Genomic DNA, 19,529 nt, shown 5'->3' with positions numbered 1-19,529 from the left:
TGCACTATCTTAGGAGAGACGCTTAGACCTCGCTTTTCTTTTTCCTGTGGAAAGTGTTCAGTGTTCCTCCATTAATTTCCTCTGCCCGCTAAGTCCTTTGCTGGGTGATAAGCAACTGGAGCTTATCTGAGCATAAAGGGGGCACAAAGTGAAAATGCTCTTGTTTGAAATAGGAACACTATAATGAAGATATTCTTTAATCTTTCTTCTGTAATGCAGCTTAATGTCAGGGGACTTTGTTGTCTTGAGTTTTAAATTCTTATTTAAAAAAAAATGTGGAAACATTTTCTAAATAACATATTTTAAGGTTATGCTGAGTGAGTTTTCCTTACAGCCACAGTTCTCCACTTCTTCCTCTCCTGCCTTAGACCTTTCACAAACGACTAATAAATGACATTTAACCCCTCTTAGAGATTTAACCCTTCCCTTTTTGGCTGCATTAGTGGTAACATGCCTGTCTGTTTAGCCTTACTAAACTTATTCTTGCTTACTGTCAACAGTGTTGTGCTGCTGTGTGCCAGTTCTTTCTGCTTGCATACTACTTTTCTCCTGCCGGTCTCTGGGGCGTAGACCCACTCACTCCTGAAGTGGTAATGAATTTCACAAGAGGAAATGTTTATGCCGGCTCTGTTTACACAGCTAATTTATGTGCATTCTTGCATGCATAATCAGTCCAATTAAGGCTGAGTTAAACTAATAAGTGTACTGTAGAACTTTTTTTATTCCCCATGCACTGCATCTTATAGCTAACCGTGAGCACACTGCAAATGAGGAGTTATGGGATGCCAATAAAACACTTGAAGATATGCATCATAGTCAGAGCACACACTGACTCAAGTGGGCTGAGCATGTGTTTTAATATGTCAAACACCTGTAAAACAGTTTGAAATCATCAGCTCAAAGACGCCAAAGGTAACATCTTTCATGTCATTTTGAAATCAATCTCAGTCGATCCATAAATATTCACAACCGGTTGGCAAACTTCAAAGCTGCACCAGGCAATTTCAGAAAGCTATTTGATGTTCTGTACCCAGAAATCATGTGATGTGAGTAACCACACACAACGCACCTCATGTTAACTCAGATGGTGTGTGATGTTTTAAAGCAAAGGGATGACAGAGGGAGACAGATTGAAGTAAAGGAGGAAGAAATCATTATGGACCGTTAATGTGCTACACCATCAACACCACTGTAACTTCATTTGTGCCAAAGAAAATTTCTGACCGGTGTAAGTCTTGTTCATATTTACAAATGTATCTGTGCTACATCTTGCTAATACACGCAGGTTTTTCACCTGAACATGTTTATCACACGTGAGACATTTCACATAACCACTATCCAGTTGAAAACGTTTTCTCCAAATTTAGTGATTTTTGAAAGTAGATTAACCAAAAAATTAAGTGTTCATTCATGGGTTGAGAAACTTCTACATTTCAGCTAACTGAACAACTAACAAAACCCGCTGGATTGTCCGAAAACGATATCATCAGAGGTCAGGAGATGCATGTTGTCACAGGACAGTGACGACATGTTGCATGTGTTTAGTGTTTATCAACAAATGTGGCTGAACACATGAGATACTGGAATTAAAATTGTCCGAACCTTAAGTCTGAGGAAGAACGTTTTGGCTCGAAACGTCACTTATTGTTGCAGAATAAAATCCTTTAAAGGGGAGCTCCCCAGTGTGCGGACCTCTATTTTTTCAAAGGTGTTTTTATTCAGTTTTTTTGTCTTACATCCAGCACCCACTACGGGATGTGCGTGTCGTTTTTTGAACCCCAAACCTGCATATGACAATTTGTTTTTGGAAAGCACTTGAGTGTGTCATTTATAAAACATCAACAGTAAAACTCAAAAATCAATTTCTAGGATACAAAGGAAAAGATGAGTGACCTACAGGAAACCTCATGTCAAATTTCAAAGCAAGGTTTTGTTTTTAATCATCAAAAAATTAAGATACTCTTCCGATACGCGTCTAAAGAAAAATCCGCTCCTTGTACTGCAGGCACCCTTCAGATTTTCAAGTGACTTATCTGACTGCTGATTATACCTCAAATTGGCCATCCTATAATTACACTGGAAAATATGTACAACTAAATAGTGCTAAAATATACTGACATTTTAGACTGACTAAAATATGTTCAGCGACAAAATCCTACTCAGAGGGAGGCGTCTCTGTATTCTGATATTGATGTGGTATCTTTCATCAATAGTTACCCTGCTCAGATGAATTTGCGAAGCAGACTAACAGTTTCCATGCACACTTCATGTGAGAGCAAGTATACAAAGTATAGGAAACCATGAATAGTATATTCTGTATGTGTTCATTCTTCTAGCCTGTATAGCTTTCATCTAATTTTCCGAGATTTAGAAATAAAACCAGCACCTGCTTTGCCACTCAGTCCAACTTCATATTTTTGTCAAAGAAAACTTTTTTTTTTTCTTTCTGCATTCTTATGGAGGTGCACGCAGGCTATATAAAGCATAAACCTGCACTCATGCGACAGTCACAGAGCTCACTTATTTTGGTGAAAATCCAGGTTTTTATGGAGTCCCGAGCCTATGTTGTAATTTACGGTTATAGAATGGTGTGTGTCGACATAAAAATCTTGCCTGGTGCAGCTTTAACTCTGACATGCTGACAAACTAGCGTCGTTAAGTGGCCATTTATATTCCTTAATAACTTGGCTTGCAAAAATGTTGCACCACAGACTACAAAATGACACTCAAGCATTTATAGTACAGTTCATATCTCTTGATGGCTCTTAAGTTTTAATTTGCGCTTTAGGATGCTCCAACAGGGTGTCACAGTTCACTGTCAGAAAGGTATTAGACACATTTACTTAAATAAAGCATATAAAATGGACAGAAATAATTGAATATACACTTCTATACTTGTCTGATGGTCTTGTAGATTTAATCCCAGTTTATTCATTCATTAAAACATATATGTTACGTTTGTATTTTACCCCTCCACCCCTCAGTTAAGCCCACCAAGGCTTACAGCCGTGGATCAGTGGTGATGGTGGATGAGATCATGAACGCCAGCCCTTCAAAGTTCAGGTTTCCAGAAGCTGGCCTCCGTGTCATGGTCACCAGCCATTTTGGACCCAAAACCCGTCTGCGCATGGCCAGTCGCCTCATCATTACAGAGGTACAGCTGGGCGTTGTTGCTCCAGTAATATAATTCATCTGCTGCTGTGTTAGGACTTTATTTTGAGTGCTTACTATTTTCAGCTTCTTAGTTTCAAAAGTCCCAAAGAGTCTTCTTATCTCACTTGCACAATAGACGTGGGTTTTTGCTTTTAATTTCTGACTGGAGAAACAAGAGTGCATAAAAATGTGGCGGAGTAGCAGTGAGTCCGCTCATGTGCTCTTTGACTTAGTTTCTCTTTTCTGAAAGCGCCAGAAGTTGGTCCAAGCCGCCAATGGAGTGGAGACACAAGTGATTGACGGAAAGGTTGAAATAGAGAATGGAAACGTGCCAGAGGACAAACCCACAGAGGCGCAAGAAAACGAAACCATCTCGCCGTTTCATATTCCAAGTATGTGATTCATGTATTATCTTGATGAATGTGTGCAAGTTGGCACACATTGATGGATTCTTTAGGGGGTAAAAAATAATATAGTATAGGAATAATATTTTACAGCATCTCTGACATTTCAGACATATTTAAAAAGCTATTTTATGTCCTCCTGTCTTTTTATTTTTAGAACTTGAAATAAGAAAAACTACATTACGCCCAGCTGTAGATATTGATGTCTTTGCCCAAATCAGTCAGTGGCTTCCTTTAAAAAAAAAAAAGAAAGAAAAATACATGTTGGCACTTAAAATAGACAGAGGACAATATGTCTGTTTAGAATTATGTTAGCAATCGAGCTGCTGGAAAGAATAGATTCACAGAATCAATGAGAGGGAAACCAGATTCGATTATACTTTTTGAAGTGAGATTTGTGGGAAATGTGGTCTGAATTATGCCACTGACAGAGACTTACGGGTCATTGTGATCAAGACAACATGTGATGACGGTAATTCTGAAAATTTATTTTACACTGTAATGTTTTTGAAAAAAATGTGGCACTTTTTTTTAAAGAAAATAGCACTTAGTACTTGTTATCTACACAATATTAGCCAAAAGCTAATCTCTTATGCTGATGTGTGTTCCTGCTGCAGGGGGGATCGGCAGCAAGTTTAAGTGGCTGATCTCGTGGCCTCTGCTCCTGTTGCTGTTCTTTACCGTCCCGAACTGTGCCAAGCCTCGCTGGGAGAAATTCTTCATGCTCTCTTTCATCCTGTCCACCGTCTGGATCGCCATCTTCTCCTACTTCATGGTTTGGATGGTAAGTGAGTGAAGCATTTATACCTTTTAGTATTTACTTTTTTTAGTTGACTAGTGCTTATTTTTTAATTATTATGATGATGATTATTGTTATTGTTTTACATAACTGTAAATTGAATGTGTTTGGCTTTTGGAGTATTGGATGGACAAAACAAGACATTTAAAAACTTCATCAAGGTAGGTTCTAGATAATTGCGATGAACATTATATCCCATTTTCTGACAAATAATTGTAAAGGTTGACACTGTAAATGCCTTCTGCAAAATTATATTGGTCGGTAAATTTGATGTTGGCGTTACAAATCAGAAAATGGTATTTTAATGGTATTAGTCACACTGCTGTATAATCTGACCATTACTGTCAGAATGGTGGATGTAACAACTTCTTCTTAACTGTTAAGAAACTGTGATGTTTAAACTTTTGCAGGGGGGTAAGGGACCATTAAAGAGGACCTATTATGCTCATTTTCAGGTTCATTTTGGATTTCTATTAGAAAATGTATGCATCTGTGCTGGGACACCTGTATTCCCCCATGATGAAAATGCTCAATTTTAGTGCTTAATCTCTTTAAGGCCCCAAATCAGAAAAACCCAGTCTGCTCCCTATCCAGAAGTCTCTATACCTTAATTAAGCAGGGGGTTGACTATAAGAGTGTACAACAGCACTTTCTATTGTTAAAATCACCTGTATAAGTTTCTAGACCAAAATTCTTTACAACTTGACATGTTCCAGAAGGAATATGATCCAAAATAAAAATAGAAATAAACAATATTCACACCCAGGATTACACCTTTCTCTGATGCATGTAGCTACATGTAGCTGTGTGGGCTTCATAATGTAAACATTTGCAGTAGCGGGCCAGGAGCAGATTACTATATAAAGAAAATTCGTCACAAACAGACATCAGCATGTCATTAAAATAGAAAAAAATGTTGGAAACAATCATCAACAGTCTGAAGCCTGAGGTTTTTGCTCACAGGGATTACTCTTACATACGTTAACCTTATTATTTAAAAATGTTGCCCATGTTTAGTATAAACATTTGACTTTGCAACATTAAATATATATGACAGGAAAAAAAGGGAAAAGCACATTAGGTTCCTTAAATATGGATATCTGGTATAAAGGCCGACATGCTGTTTCTCATACAAGCAGAGAATGCTATTTTTGAGCTCTGACACTCTGTTTATTTTGGCTCAGGTAACTATAATCGGCTACACTTTGGGAATCCCTGATGTTATCATGGGCATCACTTTCCTGGCAGCAGGCACCAGCGTCCCAGACTGCATAGCCAGTCTCATTGTGGCTCGGCAAGGTACACCTTTCCCTCTGCAACATTTTTAGATTTCTGCCTAAAACACATTTTAAATCACTAGTCCACCAGGACCTTTGTGGTGAAGCACATTTCCAAAACAAGGCAATTCAAAGTGCTTTATATAAAAAATCAAAAGCATCAAGACAAAGCACAAAAGAAACACATTATAAAAGAAATTTAAATACAATTTCAAAAAAGACTTACAGAATGAAAAATAAAAACAAGACCAAGGAGGGTATGAAATAAAATAATAGAAGTTGCAGTTTGAGAAATGAAAAGTATTTGATTTAATAAAAGGCAGTGACAAACAAAAGTCTTTAGTCTTAGATAGACAGGAACACGTATAGGCAAATGTATCACGATATTAAGAAATCTCATGTTTCCATTGTAACTAATTTACATGCAGATGGAGTAGAGATGCATGCATTTAAGGTATAATTGATTAAATTGGCAGACTTTGTTAGAGGTTAGAAATCAAGTGTAATATATTCAGAGTAGTGTCAAGATTTAAGTTGTCTTCTATGTGCATATAAAAGAGTCAAACAAGTGGGAACTAAGCACAGGAACAAGAGGAAATATGGCAGAGCTGTTTATAGACATCACAGTGTAGCTGTGCGTCACTACCTGCAGCGGAACAAGGTTAGGGCCCTTGTGAATATCACAAAGTACACAACAGCAAAACGTTATTCTTCATTTGGTAATAAAAAGTGTATTTGACCTGAAAGTCCAGATCCTCGCTATAAGTCCTACTTGCTTTTTAAATAACTTCTTGTTGCAGGTTTGGGAGACATGGCAGTGTCCAACACTATAGGCAGTAATGTGTTTGATATTCTCGTGGGACTGGGGATTCCCTGGGCGCTGCAGACCATGTGTGTCGACTATGGATCAGAGGTAAAGAGCTTGTTTACATTAGAAGAACTCAGACCTTGTTGTTTCCGTGTTGTTGTGCATGAGTGTGAAGAACAACCAAACTCCAGTTAGTCGTTACCTCTGGTGTTGGAAGAGCTGCAGATAAGCTGATCATGTCTCTGTCTTTGTGTGTTGCAGGTCATGATTAACAGTCGAGGGTTGCTGTACTCTGTGGTGCTTCTGCTGGGCTCCGTGGCCCTCACGGTGAGCAATACTTAATGATGTTTATGCTACACATGTACACGTTCATGTTGACCTTATCCAGGAAGATAATCTGATTACTGTGCATGTTTAAAGTGAAAATCCACAGTAATTTAATATAGATAATAACAAGCTTGTTTAGCCACTCTCATCAAGGACTGATACACTGTTACGCAACAGTGACTGAACCATGTAGTTATGTAATTGGTTCATCAAAATGTAAAATTCAGTGTTGAAAACAGTTGGGGTGTATCCTGTGAAAAATGCTTTGGTGCAAAGGAGGTAGAGCATTTTTCTTTTTGGAATTAACAGAGCAAGATTTGACTACTCATACAGCATTCAATAATAACTTAACTATAAACCAAAATGACCCCGTAAGAAAATATGTTGGACTTTCTCACTGCTACTCTGAATTGTATAAACTCCTTATCACAGTAGTGCTTCATTTACACAAAATAACCCAGATTTAAAAAAACAAAGACTGCAGCTTGTCCGCGCTTCTCTGACCTTGGTGTCTTAGACACACACAGATCAGTGATGCGCCGGCTACAGCAGCTCTAAAAGGAATACTCACTGCCAGTTTTTAGTCAGCTTTGTGTCATGACAATGCGGGTATATGTAAATGAACTATGGTAAATTTCCCTCCGTTTTACCAGTGCCCACATGGGCTCTGGCTCTCAGGCTGTTGTTTGAACTACAGGTTGTGCGTACTTATTGTTGTATGACTGCAACAACAGACATAAAGAGTATAGAAGCGGATTTAGAGAGAGCCGCACCTCTCTCTCTCTCGTTCAAACCCCAACCTCAAATGGTAAAACTAGGCCGTGCTGATCAAATAAACCAAGATTCTGCTGCTGCATTGCCTTTGTTTTGCCTAAAATGTTTTCAGAAACCTATTTTAGTGCACTGTTGGGCTATAACGTAAGAATTTGTCAACAGGAAGTGGGCGCCATTTGTAAAAATGAAGGCTGAAAAAAAAAACATCATATGGTTAAACTAGGCTGCACTGATTCTGTAACTGTGTTGTCTATTTCTCATCTAACATGTTTTCAGAAACATTTAACTTACTGTTTAGCTGTAATACAAGATTTTTTGACATATTGTTTTCGGAGGGCAACTTGCATCACTTCATCGGCTAGCAGGACCGTTTATTGGTCCAGTGCGGTGCAGTGCATTCTGGAAGATGTAGATTTTCTGCCTCAGGAGCAAAAGCAAATGCCACAGCCCTTTTCTTCCGCTTTCTCTGGTCACGTAGCACCAATTTCAAAAGCATTTATGCCTTTCTACTGCAGAGACAGCTCTGTTTTATGAAAAGATCATCTTTCCAGCAGTGATGAACACAGTGTTGTAGTGTTATCACACAACTACAGAAGGACACAAAAAAATCCTTTTGTAGATTACAGTTTTCAGAATGAGTCATTTGATGCAGCCTTTTCCATTCTGCTTTTAGTGTTTTTGGTCCATTTCATCTCCTGTTTTCACTCAAATCACTTCACATTAAAGGAATACTTCACCCACAAAATGATCATTTATACATCAATTACACTGAATTCAAACAAAGAAAGAATCCAAAATCGGCAAACATTCTTGATGAATTAAAGTAAATGGGGGGTCCATGTTTGACATCAGCAAAACTATATCAAAACATCTGTATACAAACTCTTACACAACATGTGCAGTATAACCGGAGTCTGATTTATCTAGTTGTGTGCTCAGTACTTCGCAATCACATGCATTTTCTCTAAATTTATAGTCTTTATACAAATGGTCTTTTTGTCACTAGAAGTATTCCTTAAGATATAATTTGGAGCATAGCAGCCCCTGCACATGCCACCCTAATGTATTTTGTGTATGTGCAGGTGCTGGGGATCCACCTGAATAAATGGAGGCTGGACGTGAAGCTGGGCGTGTATGTCCTGGTGTTGTACGCCATCTTCCTCTGCTTCTCCGTCATGATCGAGTACAACGTTTTTACCTTCGTCAACCTGCCCATGTGCATGGAGGAGTAGAGCACAGCAGCATGCCTCGGATACCAAAACCTCAACGCTCCCATAGCAACCCCAAAATCTTTTTTTTTTTCTTTTCAATAGCACTGGACCTAACTACAGACTCTTATTCTCCCCTCTTGCTCTCTTTCTTGTAATCCTTTCAGTCCCAAATATGAATCTCATTTCCTCCAAGAGGCAGTACACGCTGTGAGAGTGGACTCCATTCTATGTCTCTAATTTGTCCTCTTGTCACACAGTGCCGGTCCTTAATGCCCATTATTTGGGGCATTGCCTGTTATTGCAGTGAAGTCTTTCGTTCCTCTGTGCGCCTGTTAACTTTTTACCCATCTAGCATGCCTTTAGATGTCGGGGACCTCCAGAATCATAAGTGCCCCTGTTGATTGTCGGTGTGTGTTTCACTGTTTTCACATTGTAGATTTCCACACACCATTTCCAAAGCCTTTCCACAAACCAAACCAGAGTCTGTGAAGAAAAAAGAAGCTACAATTCCAACCAAAATCCCCAGATAGAGAAAACTCCTTTTATTCCTAAAAGAATTAGGGTTAGCACCCAAGGAAAAAAGTACACTCCATTTTCCCTATCGACCTCCACGGAGGAGGGCTTTGTCCTCGGCAGCTCCCCTCCTCCAGCCTGGACCCGACTCCCCCTGGCATGGCCTTTGGCATCAGGGAGCAGATACTGTTAGCGCTTCACCCTCCGCAACTCTTCTTAACCCTCATCTGCTTGATCAAAAAAAGGACATTTTGTCAGGACACAAGGTGAATCACAGTCCAGATCAGATGACTGTGAGGGGTGTTATGCATATGCAGCACTGCACAATGTAAACTTGTAAACACTTTTTTTTCTTTTGTATTTATTTTTTCAAACCGAGGTTTTGTCTAGTACGAAAATGCAGAGGAGAGCTTGTCGCAAATATAGGACATTGCCTGTTTTTCACTGAAACAAAATTGCACATGGAAATGCTTTTTCTTGCTTTGTGCTGTAAGGAGATTTGACCACTCAGAGGGGCACCTGGCTGGCGGTGGCAACTCCACTCCAGCGTCATTTTTCATTCAGTGAAGGGGTCAGATCACTTTGCCCTCCGCACAACTTCAGAAAACAAACTGGCTCCAGATCTGTGGGATGCATCGGGAATTTTCTCATCAGGTGACTTGTTGTCATCTTGAGACAGCAGCAGAGTGGAGGTAGTTGTTTTAAAAAATGCAAAGAAACCAGACGGTTCTCAACACTGACTGTCTGGTCTAACACCCTCTGGCCAGTAGGGGGCACCGCAGCCCTTCTACTCAGGGTAGGGGTGCCAACCACAGCCAGCGGTTATCAGGGAAACTCGGAGATGGACAACTCCACGAGATGGCGATGGTGGTGGTCTCTTGATTTTTGAGTTACATGTAGATATTGCACTTTAACAGCCGTCCTCTCATTCTGAATCAACTAGTGCTTCCTTCTGTGCGTGTGTATTTTCAGTGTATATGTGACTGTGTGTGTGTGTGTGTGTGTGTGTGTGTGTGTGTGTGTGTGTGTGTGTGTAAGTAAGAGAGAGAATAATTGTGTGTGTGTATGTGTCTGTGTGTGTGTGTGTGTGTGTGTGTGTGTGTGCTCGGTATGGGCCCACGCTACGTTTCCCACACCAGGCTCTCAATTCTCGGAGCAGACTGGAACCTTGTTAACACCATGAGCACACCCTCCTCTGTCTGCAGTGCATGCTGGGACATTAAAACGCAGCTCCTCCACAGCACAGCAAAAGACTGAGGGCTTCCGGGCATGGAAACCGCCTGACCCACTTTATAGAAAACGGCAGCTACACTGCAAATCCAGACATTTTGACATCATGCAAAAATGCCCGGGAGGAGTCCACAAGTGGGGTGCAGAGACTAAAAAACTGAAGAAGCGTGCGGGGACTGTTTTATGTGTTAAAAATATTCCTCTGCCACACTGTAGGCAGCAGGCACTTGTATATGCAATCTCAATTTACAGAATTCTATGTGACAGAAGGCCCCTGCAAGGTTGCCATATAAAGACAGGGGATCCTGTGGAGATGTGATGTTGGTTTGTCTAGTAGTACTTGATGTGTGAGCTCACAGGTGTGTGTGTTTGTGACAGCTGAGGAGCAGAAAGGATGGACGTGCTCTGGAACAGCAGCTTTAAGGGACACACTCTCCTTTTTCTTCCTCTTTTGTCCCCTCTTGCACAAGGGCATTAACTCTCCACCAACCCTAGCTGAAGGAGCAGAGGGGCAGCATGGATGGATGAATCTCTCCTCCAGCACACTGGGGACGTTTTCAAAGGACATGGATGAGAGCAGGCTTTAAGGAATTTTTAAAAAAAGTCGGACCCCCTTAAGCTGCTACTCTATCAGGGTTCAAACGGCTGTGTTTACTGAACGGAGGTGACCACACAGGGCCTACAGACTCCTCTCCACACACCCACTGACACCCTTGTACACCACCCCTCCTCCCGTCAACCCTTTCAGTGGGTCTTCTGTACATACAGGACCTAATTTTTTGATGCTTCTTGTTGAGAAGGCACGTCTGTAATGTACTTGAGTTGATTCAGAATGTGCAGTGTTAAGGTTTTTTTTGTGTATATTTTTGTTGTTGCTCTGTGTGGTCATGTCCCAGGTTGCCAGGTTTGAGTGGTAACACCCACAGCAGGGGAAAAGCTCCTCTTTTTGTCCTCATCTTGACACACAGCGTATGCTCTCACCGGTCGTCTGACTTGCATCTTTGTTACCAAGTCACTTTTTTTGAAAGAGGAACAACAACAACAACAAAAAAAAGTAGAATTCAGATGCCATACTTGTCGTAGCTCTGCATAAATCCAGATTGTATGGAAATCCTGTGTAAAAAATAAGCGCACACACTTTAGAACACACACACACGTTAGAAATGGCAATTGAACACAAGAGAGGAGCGGTATGTATTTCTTGATTGAATGCGACCTGATGCACTGTGAGCTCAATGTGACGTGGGAGTTGTTTGTCCAGAATAATAAATGATGAAAAAATATATTTAATGTAAAGTTAGTTACTATAAAACATTACTGAGGACATCTGTATAACTTATATGAATGTATTGTCTTGCTATACTGGACATATCCAACCAATGCATTTTACTGTAAAGCAATAATGTGAAGAAAAAAAATAAAATGGCAAAAATAATTCCTGTACATTTGTGTCATAATCTCTTGGATTGTTTGTGAAACACAAATTAAATGAAGCCATTTGTACATGTATCTGCTGCTTGTGCCGTTTTGTTCTTTACAGCATGTACTGATGTTTAAAAATAACTAATAGGCACTTTGACTCTTTCTAGTTCATATTTTGCATAAAATCAATGGTGGATATACAAGTTTAAGATTCTGAACTGAGTATTTCCATTTGATGCTTCTCTGTACTTGTACTTACATACAATTCAGTTGAAAATAATGTCCTTTTTACTTCGATAAATATATTTCATGGTTTAAGTTAGTTTAACAAACCAGGTAACATTGGCATGACTATTTCAAAGAGTTGTGTTCATGTAGTTGTAGCAACAATAAATCCAATTGTTCCATTGCCATCTACAAAAAATAATAATAATAATAATAGAATATAGGCTCAAAACAACACATCAGGCATGGTGTCATGGCCAACGCCATGTCCCTTTCTGGGGAGTCGCATCGATAGTAAAAGAGAAAACTGCTTACAAACATTTGTGTAGCAAATAAACCCAGTCTCTCACACTGAGGTTTGGGGGACATAAGACATGGTAATGTTCTCTGTTAGTGGGGTCAATTGCTAAATGATAATGGTGACAGTTACTAATGATACTGTTATACATTATTGCAGCACAAGATGGTCGTTACCAACTAAATCTTAGCCTTGTGCAAGCAGTTTGCTGTTGGTTAATCTATTTACAGAAAACACTTAGCCAAATAACACCTTGTGATTCAATCAACTATATATAAATATCTGGATATGCAATATCTAGCCACAGTGTTGAGTCATTGATCTATTTGTACAGGCAAAGACTGAAGTGATGAATTATTATGATATCACAAGCACTCAGGTTCAGGCACGGTGGCAAAATAATGATTACATGTGCATACAAAATCATAATCTGAGCACAGGCCAAATTGCCAAAGCATCCCGGCTCAGACTCTGGATCATAAATATGCTTTGAAAGTCACAAACAACTCCTTTAAAGGTGCTCTCAAGCAATTAAGTATTGTACTTTCATAGAATGCAGTGGCTTGCGTAAACCTTGTAGCATCAAAACTGAAGCAGCTGATTCATAATACCCTGAGTTTTAGTGCCTAATAAAAAACAAACATACAAACAAACCTACACTTTCCTCAATGCAGCTTTGCAACCTTAGGCCAGAGATATAATTTCTGTTAACTACGTGCAAGCATGATGGCTGCCATGCATCCTGTGTCAGTTTGGCATGTCAGCTGTGCGTGTGCTCAAAAGTTAATGTGATAAGTACACGAAATTCAGTATGCACATACACAGTAGGGGCAATGTTGAACTGTAGAAAACATGCAAAAGTGCTGGTGCTGCTTTTCATCATCAATCTCTCCTATTGGCACAACGAGAGACACGCACTGTCCCCATGTCCGTTCATCACCCAAGTCAAACATATGCGGTAGTTGTATTCGGCCTGCGATCTCTCGTGTGCCCTCTAGAGGTATCCTCAAGCACAACATGCTACATATAAGCAAATATATGTACAAAAACACTCAGCAAGTATATCTCCCGCATTAGACTTTCAAAGGCTTGAAATATGTTATTATCACTTGAAAATAAGAATTGTTTTGTATTTGTTACCTTGGAATGAGCCGAGTCTACATACAGAGTGGGTCCTCTTCCATCATGATGCTTCTTCAAATCAAACACTGGCTCTAAATGGGGCCATTTGTATTTTGCGTTGATTCTTCTACACCCTTCATGCAGAGAACTTTCTATTCTACCTCATTGCTAAATGCTACTGGACCCTACACACTAGACCTGCAAGTAGGATTTTAATTGCAGCACATTTTAAATTATTGTATTGGTAATGATACCTCCTCTTGCTAATTTCTTAAGGTATAAAAAACAGTAATACCATGTACAATACCTTGTATTAGAAATAATCTTTTCACTTATTTATTCTAATTCTTTACTGTAAATTTAATTAACCGAATGTTGGGACAACTTTAGATTTGCTGACTCAAAGTTTTAATTCCTGAAACAAGAAGCCAAATGACACAGTGCAGCCCTCAAAGTTTTGATATGAGCAGTTTAAGATATGTAATAATATTTCTTGGTGAAATGACCCTGAAGGTAAAGTTAATGAATTCAATGTACTCCTCACGGCTACTCCGTTGCACCAGTAGTGATTAAAGCATTTCAAGAAAAGTAGTTTACGTCCCCTCAAAAAAAACTCTTTAATATATTCAGGCCATATCACCCTGGCTTGATTGCATCCTTTTCTTTTTTCATTCTATTGGCCATGCTTTTCTTCAGCACAAAAAAAATCACAGATTTTTAATTAAAGTTCCTGCATCTCCTAGTGGCATCAGCTGTGGATAAATGCACACTCAGTCAAAGTAATATAATGCAACAATACCTTTAATTTTTGGGATATTGTGTGAGACGAGATGGCAAATAAATCATCTGCTATTGGGTTGAAGCATCCCTGAAACGAATATCTAAATGAATGAGTCCCACTTCTGATTTAGACGTTGCTGCAGCAGCTTGTATTCCTCCCCGAATGAATGATGAATAATGATTTATTGGTCCTTACTGGAAACTTGTCTTGTGCGATAATCAAGCTGAATAGAACTGTACTTAGCCTGACAGGGCGATTGCAAACAATTTGTTATTAATAGTGACAGCAGGCGACATGTGAAGAGTCCATTGAGAGGCGAGTGATGGGAAAATTCATGTTTTGATTGCATCTTGCCTCCATCAATCCAATTTTGTTTGAGTTATTAGCACCAGTAGGGGGCAATGTTGCAACAGGATTGGTGTGGCAGTGTCACAGACAAACTTTGTTCCAGCTAAGGATGAAATGAAAATGGAGCTCCCTCTTAAACCAAGTGAATCAGACTCTGGCAGCCTGTGATATAAAGTTTCAAATATCATAACTGTGACAAAGTCAAACCATGACTGGAATGAATGCTTCCTATATGATTCCCTATGCAGACGACACGCTACACATCATTTGTTAATGATGGATGTCCATATTCTTCATCAGCCAGCAGACAGCCAGCCATCTGGTGAGACCAGCATGGCCCATGCAGGCTACTGGTGCTTCTCCCTAATGAGCCACCCTCTTGGCTACCAGGCTGCAGTTAACAAGCTTCTCTGTCAGCCGTGATCTTGTGCACTGATGAGTTCCCTCTCTGCCCCCTAACAAGCCCGTTTGGGCAGCTACTGCGTGCCTCCCGTGAACGCCGGCTTAGCTCCCCTCCACCGTTTGTGGTGCCACATTTAGAGACAAAGCCCACGCATCCTGGCCTCCACATACACAGCACCGTAATCCTGCTTTGGAAAGTTGTTTATCTGTTCACCCACCGCCCCCGCTCTTACAGTTTGGGGACATTTTCTTATTCCTTGTTTGTGCCTTGCCAGTATTTTTGACTCCACTCTGCTGTTTGGGGTAAATTGTTGTGCTGCAGTGATGGATGGTGAACAAACTGGGTTGCCGTTGCCTGCTGCAGTCCCTCATAACGGCATCCTGTGCTGCTAAGCACAAGGTGTTGTGGGTCACCATTGATTTCTTAACTTCTGGTTTGTTTGGCTCCGTCTGTGGCGTCCTGACATCAGCTGGTGAACTCTGACTGTGCATTCTTCTTTGAAGAGTTTACTCAAATGACAAAACAAGGATTTTTTCTTTTTTAACTGTACTTGGTTTCAAGATATAATCTCATATATATTTCTGTTTCCAGCCCAATTTGATGGAAGTGAACTGAAATTTGTTGTGGCGCTCACAGCAATGGGAAAATACATAAAATAAAATTCAACAGCTGCATCTCTTCCCTGAAACTCAAGATAACGGGCAGACCTCAGTGTGAATAGTTTTTTGCCTGAACTACTTTTTGCTAAAAAAAATAAATAAAAATGTCTAAAAAATGTCTTGATAAAAACTGTTGACAGAAAGTAATTTTGGGGTTTCCCGAGTAGCTGTAATCTCTCCTCTAAAAATTGTGCTCTATCTCCCTTTTTGGCCTCAGTCTGTCGAGCGATTGACATGTAACTCTCGAAGGCCTTTGTGGGAAATAGTTTTTGTTGAAGCGATGGTTCCCAATTCTTTTTGGCTTGTACCCCCTTAAAAATGAAGCAGTGTCTTCTTGTCACCTCTTATCACAGATTGTGGTCAACCAGTTCAACCAAGTAATGATTTTGTCCTCGCAGGTAGTTTAAAAAAACAAAAAGCTTTAGGTGCATGAAATGAATACTTCAACCTCCTAATGCTCATTTGCATATCACTTACTCACCTTGTGTTACTTAGAAACTGTGAAGAAAACTTTGTATTTGTCTCATGCCTCCACAGTGAATGAGGAATCCAAAAACACCAACAATTCTTGATGAAATGAAGTCAATAGGGGCTGCATTTCACAACAACAAAACAACATCAAAACATCCACTTGCAAATGGCCAAATAATTGTATAATCCACATCTCACTTATCCTGGTGAATTCTCAGTATTTCCTAAACAGACAGCCCTTTTCAATGGAAAACTAAACTGAAAGTATATTTGCTATATGTGTATAGTATAGTATATAGTAGTATATGTTTATATATGCTCTTTTCAAAGCCAGACTCCAATAGTAAAAATAGTAATTTTACTGTACTGGACACAGGAGCTGCTGGTCTACTGCTGCCTCGGTTGGTAGTTTTTGTTATTGTGTGACTTTGGTGAATCCAAACCAAACCTTTAAAACACCAAAGTCACACAATAACACAAGAAAAACTAAAAGTTGGGGCAGTGTTAGACCAGCAGCTCTCTTGTGTACAGACAGATAAAATCCTGTTTTTCCCCCTCCGAAAAGCAGCTGGATAAATTGAAGTTGGATTATATTTCAGGAGTTGTGTGAGAGTTTGTAAATGGATGTTTTGATACAGCAAACAATTCAATGGGCCACTTCACGAGAACTACACCCAAAAATCAGAGTCAAAAAGGGACTCCGCAGTGTGCTTTGAAATGTCTTGAATTGTTTGCTGTAATTCGTCCATTCTGTGAGCACTGACCTCCACTGGTGGAGGGGCTGAAATGCAAGAGAGCCCTTCAATGCAGTTCTAATATAGTTTGGGTGTTGTTAAACATGGATCACTTTTACTTCAGTTCGTCAAATATTTTCTCTGTCTTTTTGATTTCTTATTCACTGTGAAGGCATGGGAGACAAACAAAAGTTTCCTTATGAATTCAACATGACATGGGGTGAGTAATCGATATACAAATCATTATTTTGAGGGTGAAATATTCCTTAAAAATGTAAAATGACCCAATAATTCAGAAACAAAAACAGTGATTAGGAAGAATAATTACAAAAATTCTGACATATCTGAAAAATCACCATCACTTAATCCACAAAGTAAATGATTCACATGATTTTTTTTAGCATTGTGACAATATGTTGTTGGGACTAGATTTTTAGAAATTTGCATTATTGCAAATATTAATGGGATTTTGAATCAGACAGGTCCTCTGGAAGGCAACCCACAAAAAGGTGGGTGCATTTTTGTTTTTCTTGTCAGACTGTTGTGAACTTTCAGTCATGATGCTTTTCAAAGTGCTGTACAGCATTCAAAGAGAAACATTTCAACACAGCATATAAATAATATTTTTAAAGGCAATTTTGTGAACTGTACTCTCAACACTGGTCTTGTCATGTTGCTTCTTTTCATCAGTTTACTTTGTATTGACTCCTGGGTACTCTGTTGAATCTGTGTCTCACTCGTCTTTTTGTTCAGCTGTCCAAAATCCACTTGCTGATTCTATTTTAAAGTCTCTACACTACCAGTCCACAACCCCTAAGTGCTACATTGTGTTGTACTCCATTACCACCATGTGACCTTTCCCTGGTATTTAAACCGTCTGCAAACTTTATAACTAGATAAAATTAAAACAAACTGAATAATGATGAGGACAGTGACATTATCTGAGCTGTAACCTGTGGTCACTCGCTGGCTGTTTCAGGTCTTTTTTTTTTGGCAGCCATTAATGATGTCCCTTTTAAAATAGCAAAGAGATGAAGTCATAAACTCAGAGGACAGTCAGCTCTTTTCACAAGTAACAGCAGGACTTTCTACCACGCTGCACGCTCAGCTTTCATTTATGCTTATCTGTTTATGGCAGCCCCCACAGTCTGTTCCCTTGTGCATTGTGGCTCAGTGATTAATCCATTCTGCACACGCTGTACAGTTCATGAAGGTAACACAATACCTTCTTATCTACGTATGTATGAATATTAAGCAGTCCGCCTTGGTGAAGGTAACAGCGCCAATGGAGACTGATAGTTTTGATAAGACCATATGAACAGAACAACTGATGGTGAGTCATACACTGAGCCCTTTAATCAAGGTTATAGTTGGGACGCGTCCTGCGCCAAGGAGTACTGTGGACTTTTGTTAGACTACTTCACACGCATCCATCATTACAAGAACACGTTAGAATTGGAGAGAGTCCAAGGTTTACATTCATTAAAGCCTGAGATATAGATTTACGTTCAAATCTAATGTTTAACTAAAACACTAAAGCTAACTTGGATACATTGCTTGGCTTTCAGTAAAAAGCATGATCATAATCCAGTGTATTGATATCCATAATTAAAATGGGATGCTTCTGCATCTATGAGTGAATTAAATTTAGTTAAAGCTGGTAAATAATTATTATTAAAGGGGATTAATAAAGTATATAAACTTAAACCTTTATTTTCTTTCAGCATGTGTGTGTGTCTCTGTGTTTTCTTTTTTGCTGTCATTAAAGTTGTTGATTGCGTTGCATTTTTGGTGACAGCTGACACCATCTCTGACACTTTTTTTTTTAGTTTTATTTTTGGTTCTTTAAAACATGTGACACCTCTACTACAATTCCATATCTATGCATTGCTACACCATGTCCTCTGAAAATCCACTCTGTGTGACCCATTTCTGTGGCAGTGTTTGTGTTTTCTTTGTAGCATTCAAATAGTATCAGAATAATTGGAAAAAATGAGTTCACAACTAGGAAAATCTCAAGTTGGAATCATGACCCAGAAAGTCTGCAAAAAGAAGCCCCATGATATGATATTATCACAATAATACAATATGATGTTACAACATTATTGCCTTTTTAGACATTTTGCAATATGCTGAGTATGTGGTAAGATATAGACTATTGGGATATATTGCATTTTCTAAAAAAACTTTTTTCAAGTCCAAACTTTTTCAACAATTGTTGAACAAGATAAAGTTTTCAGTGTGTTCATCTCACTCAATAATTTTTTACTGCAGTAAAATGTATCTAGTGGAGTGAAAAAGCAACTGATTTTTGTAATTCCATTGGGCAAATGAATGTTTAATTTGTAATTATAATATCAATGATGAACATAATAATGAAAAAAATCAATACTTACATGATTTTTTTCCCTCCACCCTTAATATTAGGTTGTAACATTTAGTTGCAATATAGTAAATAGTGATTCGTCCCAATCACCTTATAACATAAAGCTTAAAATTGCAACACATTTTCTTTGCAGGACTCGTGTTGTTTCCATGCTGAAGTTGGAAAACACTTACCAACTTGGAAA

At 39.1% G+C, this 19,529-nt stretch overlaps 1 protein-coding gene across 2 annotated transcripts in view; it reads left to right on the top strand.

Moving 5' to 3' along the window:
- The window catches only part of slc24a4b (solute carrier family 24 member 4b), a 47,181-nt gene extending 35,176 nt beyond the window's left edge, over window positions 1-12,005 (top strand). Inside the window, exons 11-17 of one of the 2 annotated variants that reach the window (XM_042503557.2) lie at window positions 2,985-3,154; window positions 3,410-3,545; window positions 4,175-4,341; window positions 5,541-5,655; window positions 6,434-6,546; window positions 6,703-6,768; window positions 8,625-12,005. In XM_042503557.2, the coding sequence (XP_042359491.1) occupies window positions 2,985-3,154; window positions 3,410-3,545; window positions 4,175-4,341; window positions 5,541-5,655; window positions 6,434-6,546; window positions 6,703-6,768; window positions 8,625-8,774 (917 nt within the window). In that variant the 3' untranslated portion in view covers window positions 8,775-12,005. Of the gene's footprint in view, window positions 1-2,984; window positions 3,155-3,403; window positions 3,546-4,174; window positions 4,342-5,540; window positions 5,656-6,433; window positions 6,547-6,702; window positions 6,769-8,624 lie in introns of both variants that reach the window. The other variant, XM_042503556.2, reaches the window with a different exon arrangement.
- Window positions 12,006-19,529: the final 7,524 nt, after the last annotated feature.

Source organism: Plectropomus leopardus, chromosome 16, assembly GCF_026936395.1.
Source record: "Plectropomus leopardus strain MGB_pleo_1.0 chromosome 16, ASM2693639v1, whole genome shotgun sequence".
Lineage (NCBI taxonomy): Eukaryota > Metazoa > Chordata > Actinopteri > Perciformes > Serranidae > Plectropomus > Plectropomus leopardus.
This window is presented reverse-complemented; position numbering and strand designations above follow the sequence as displayed.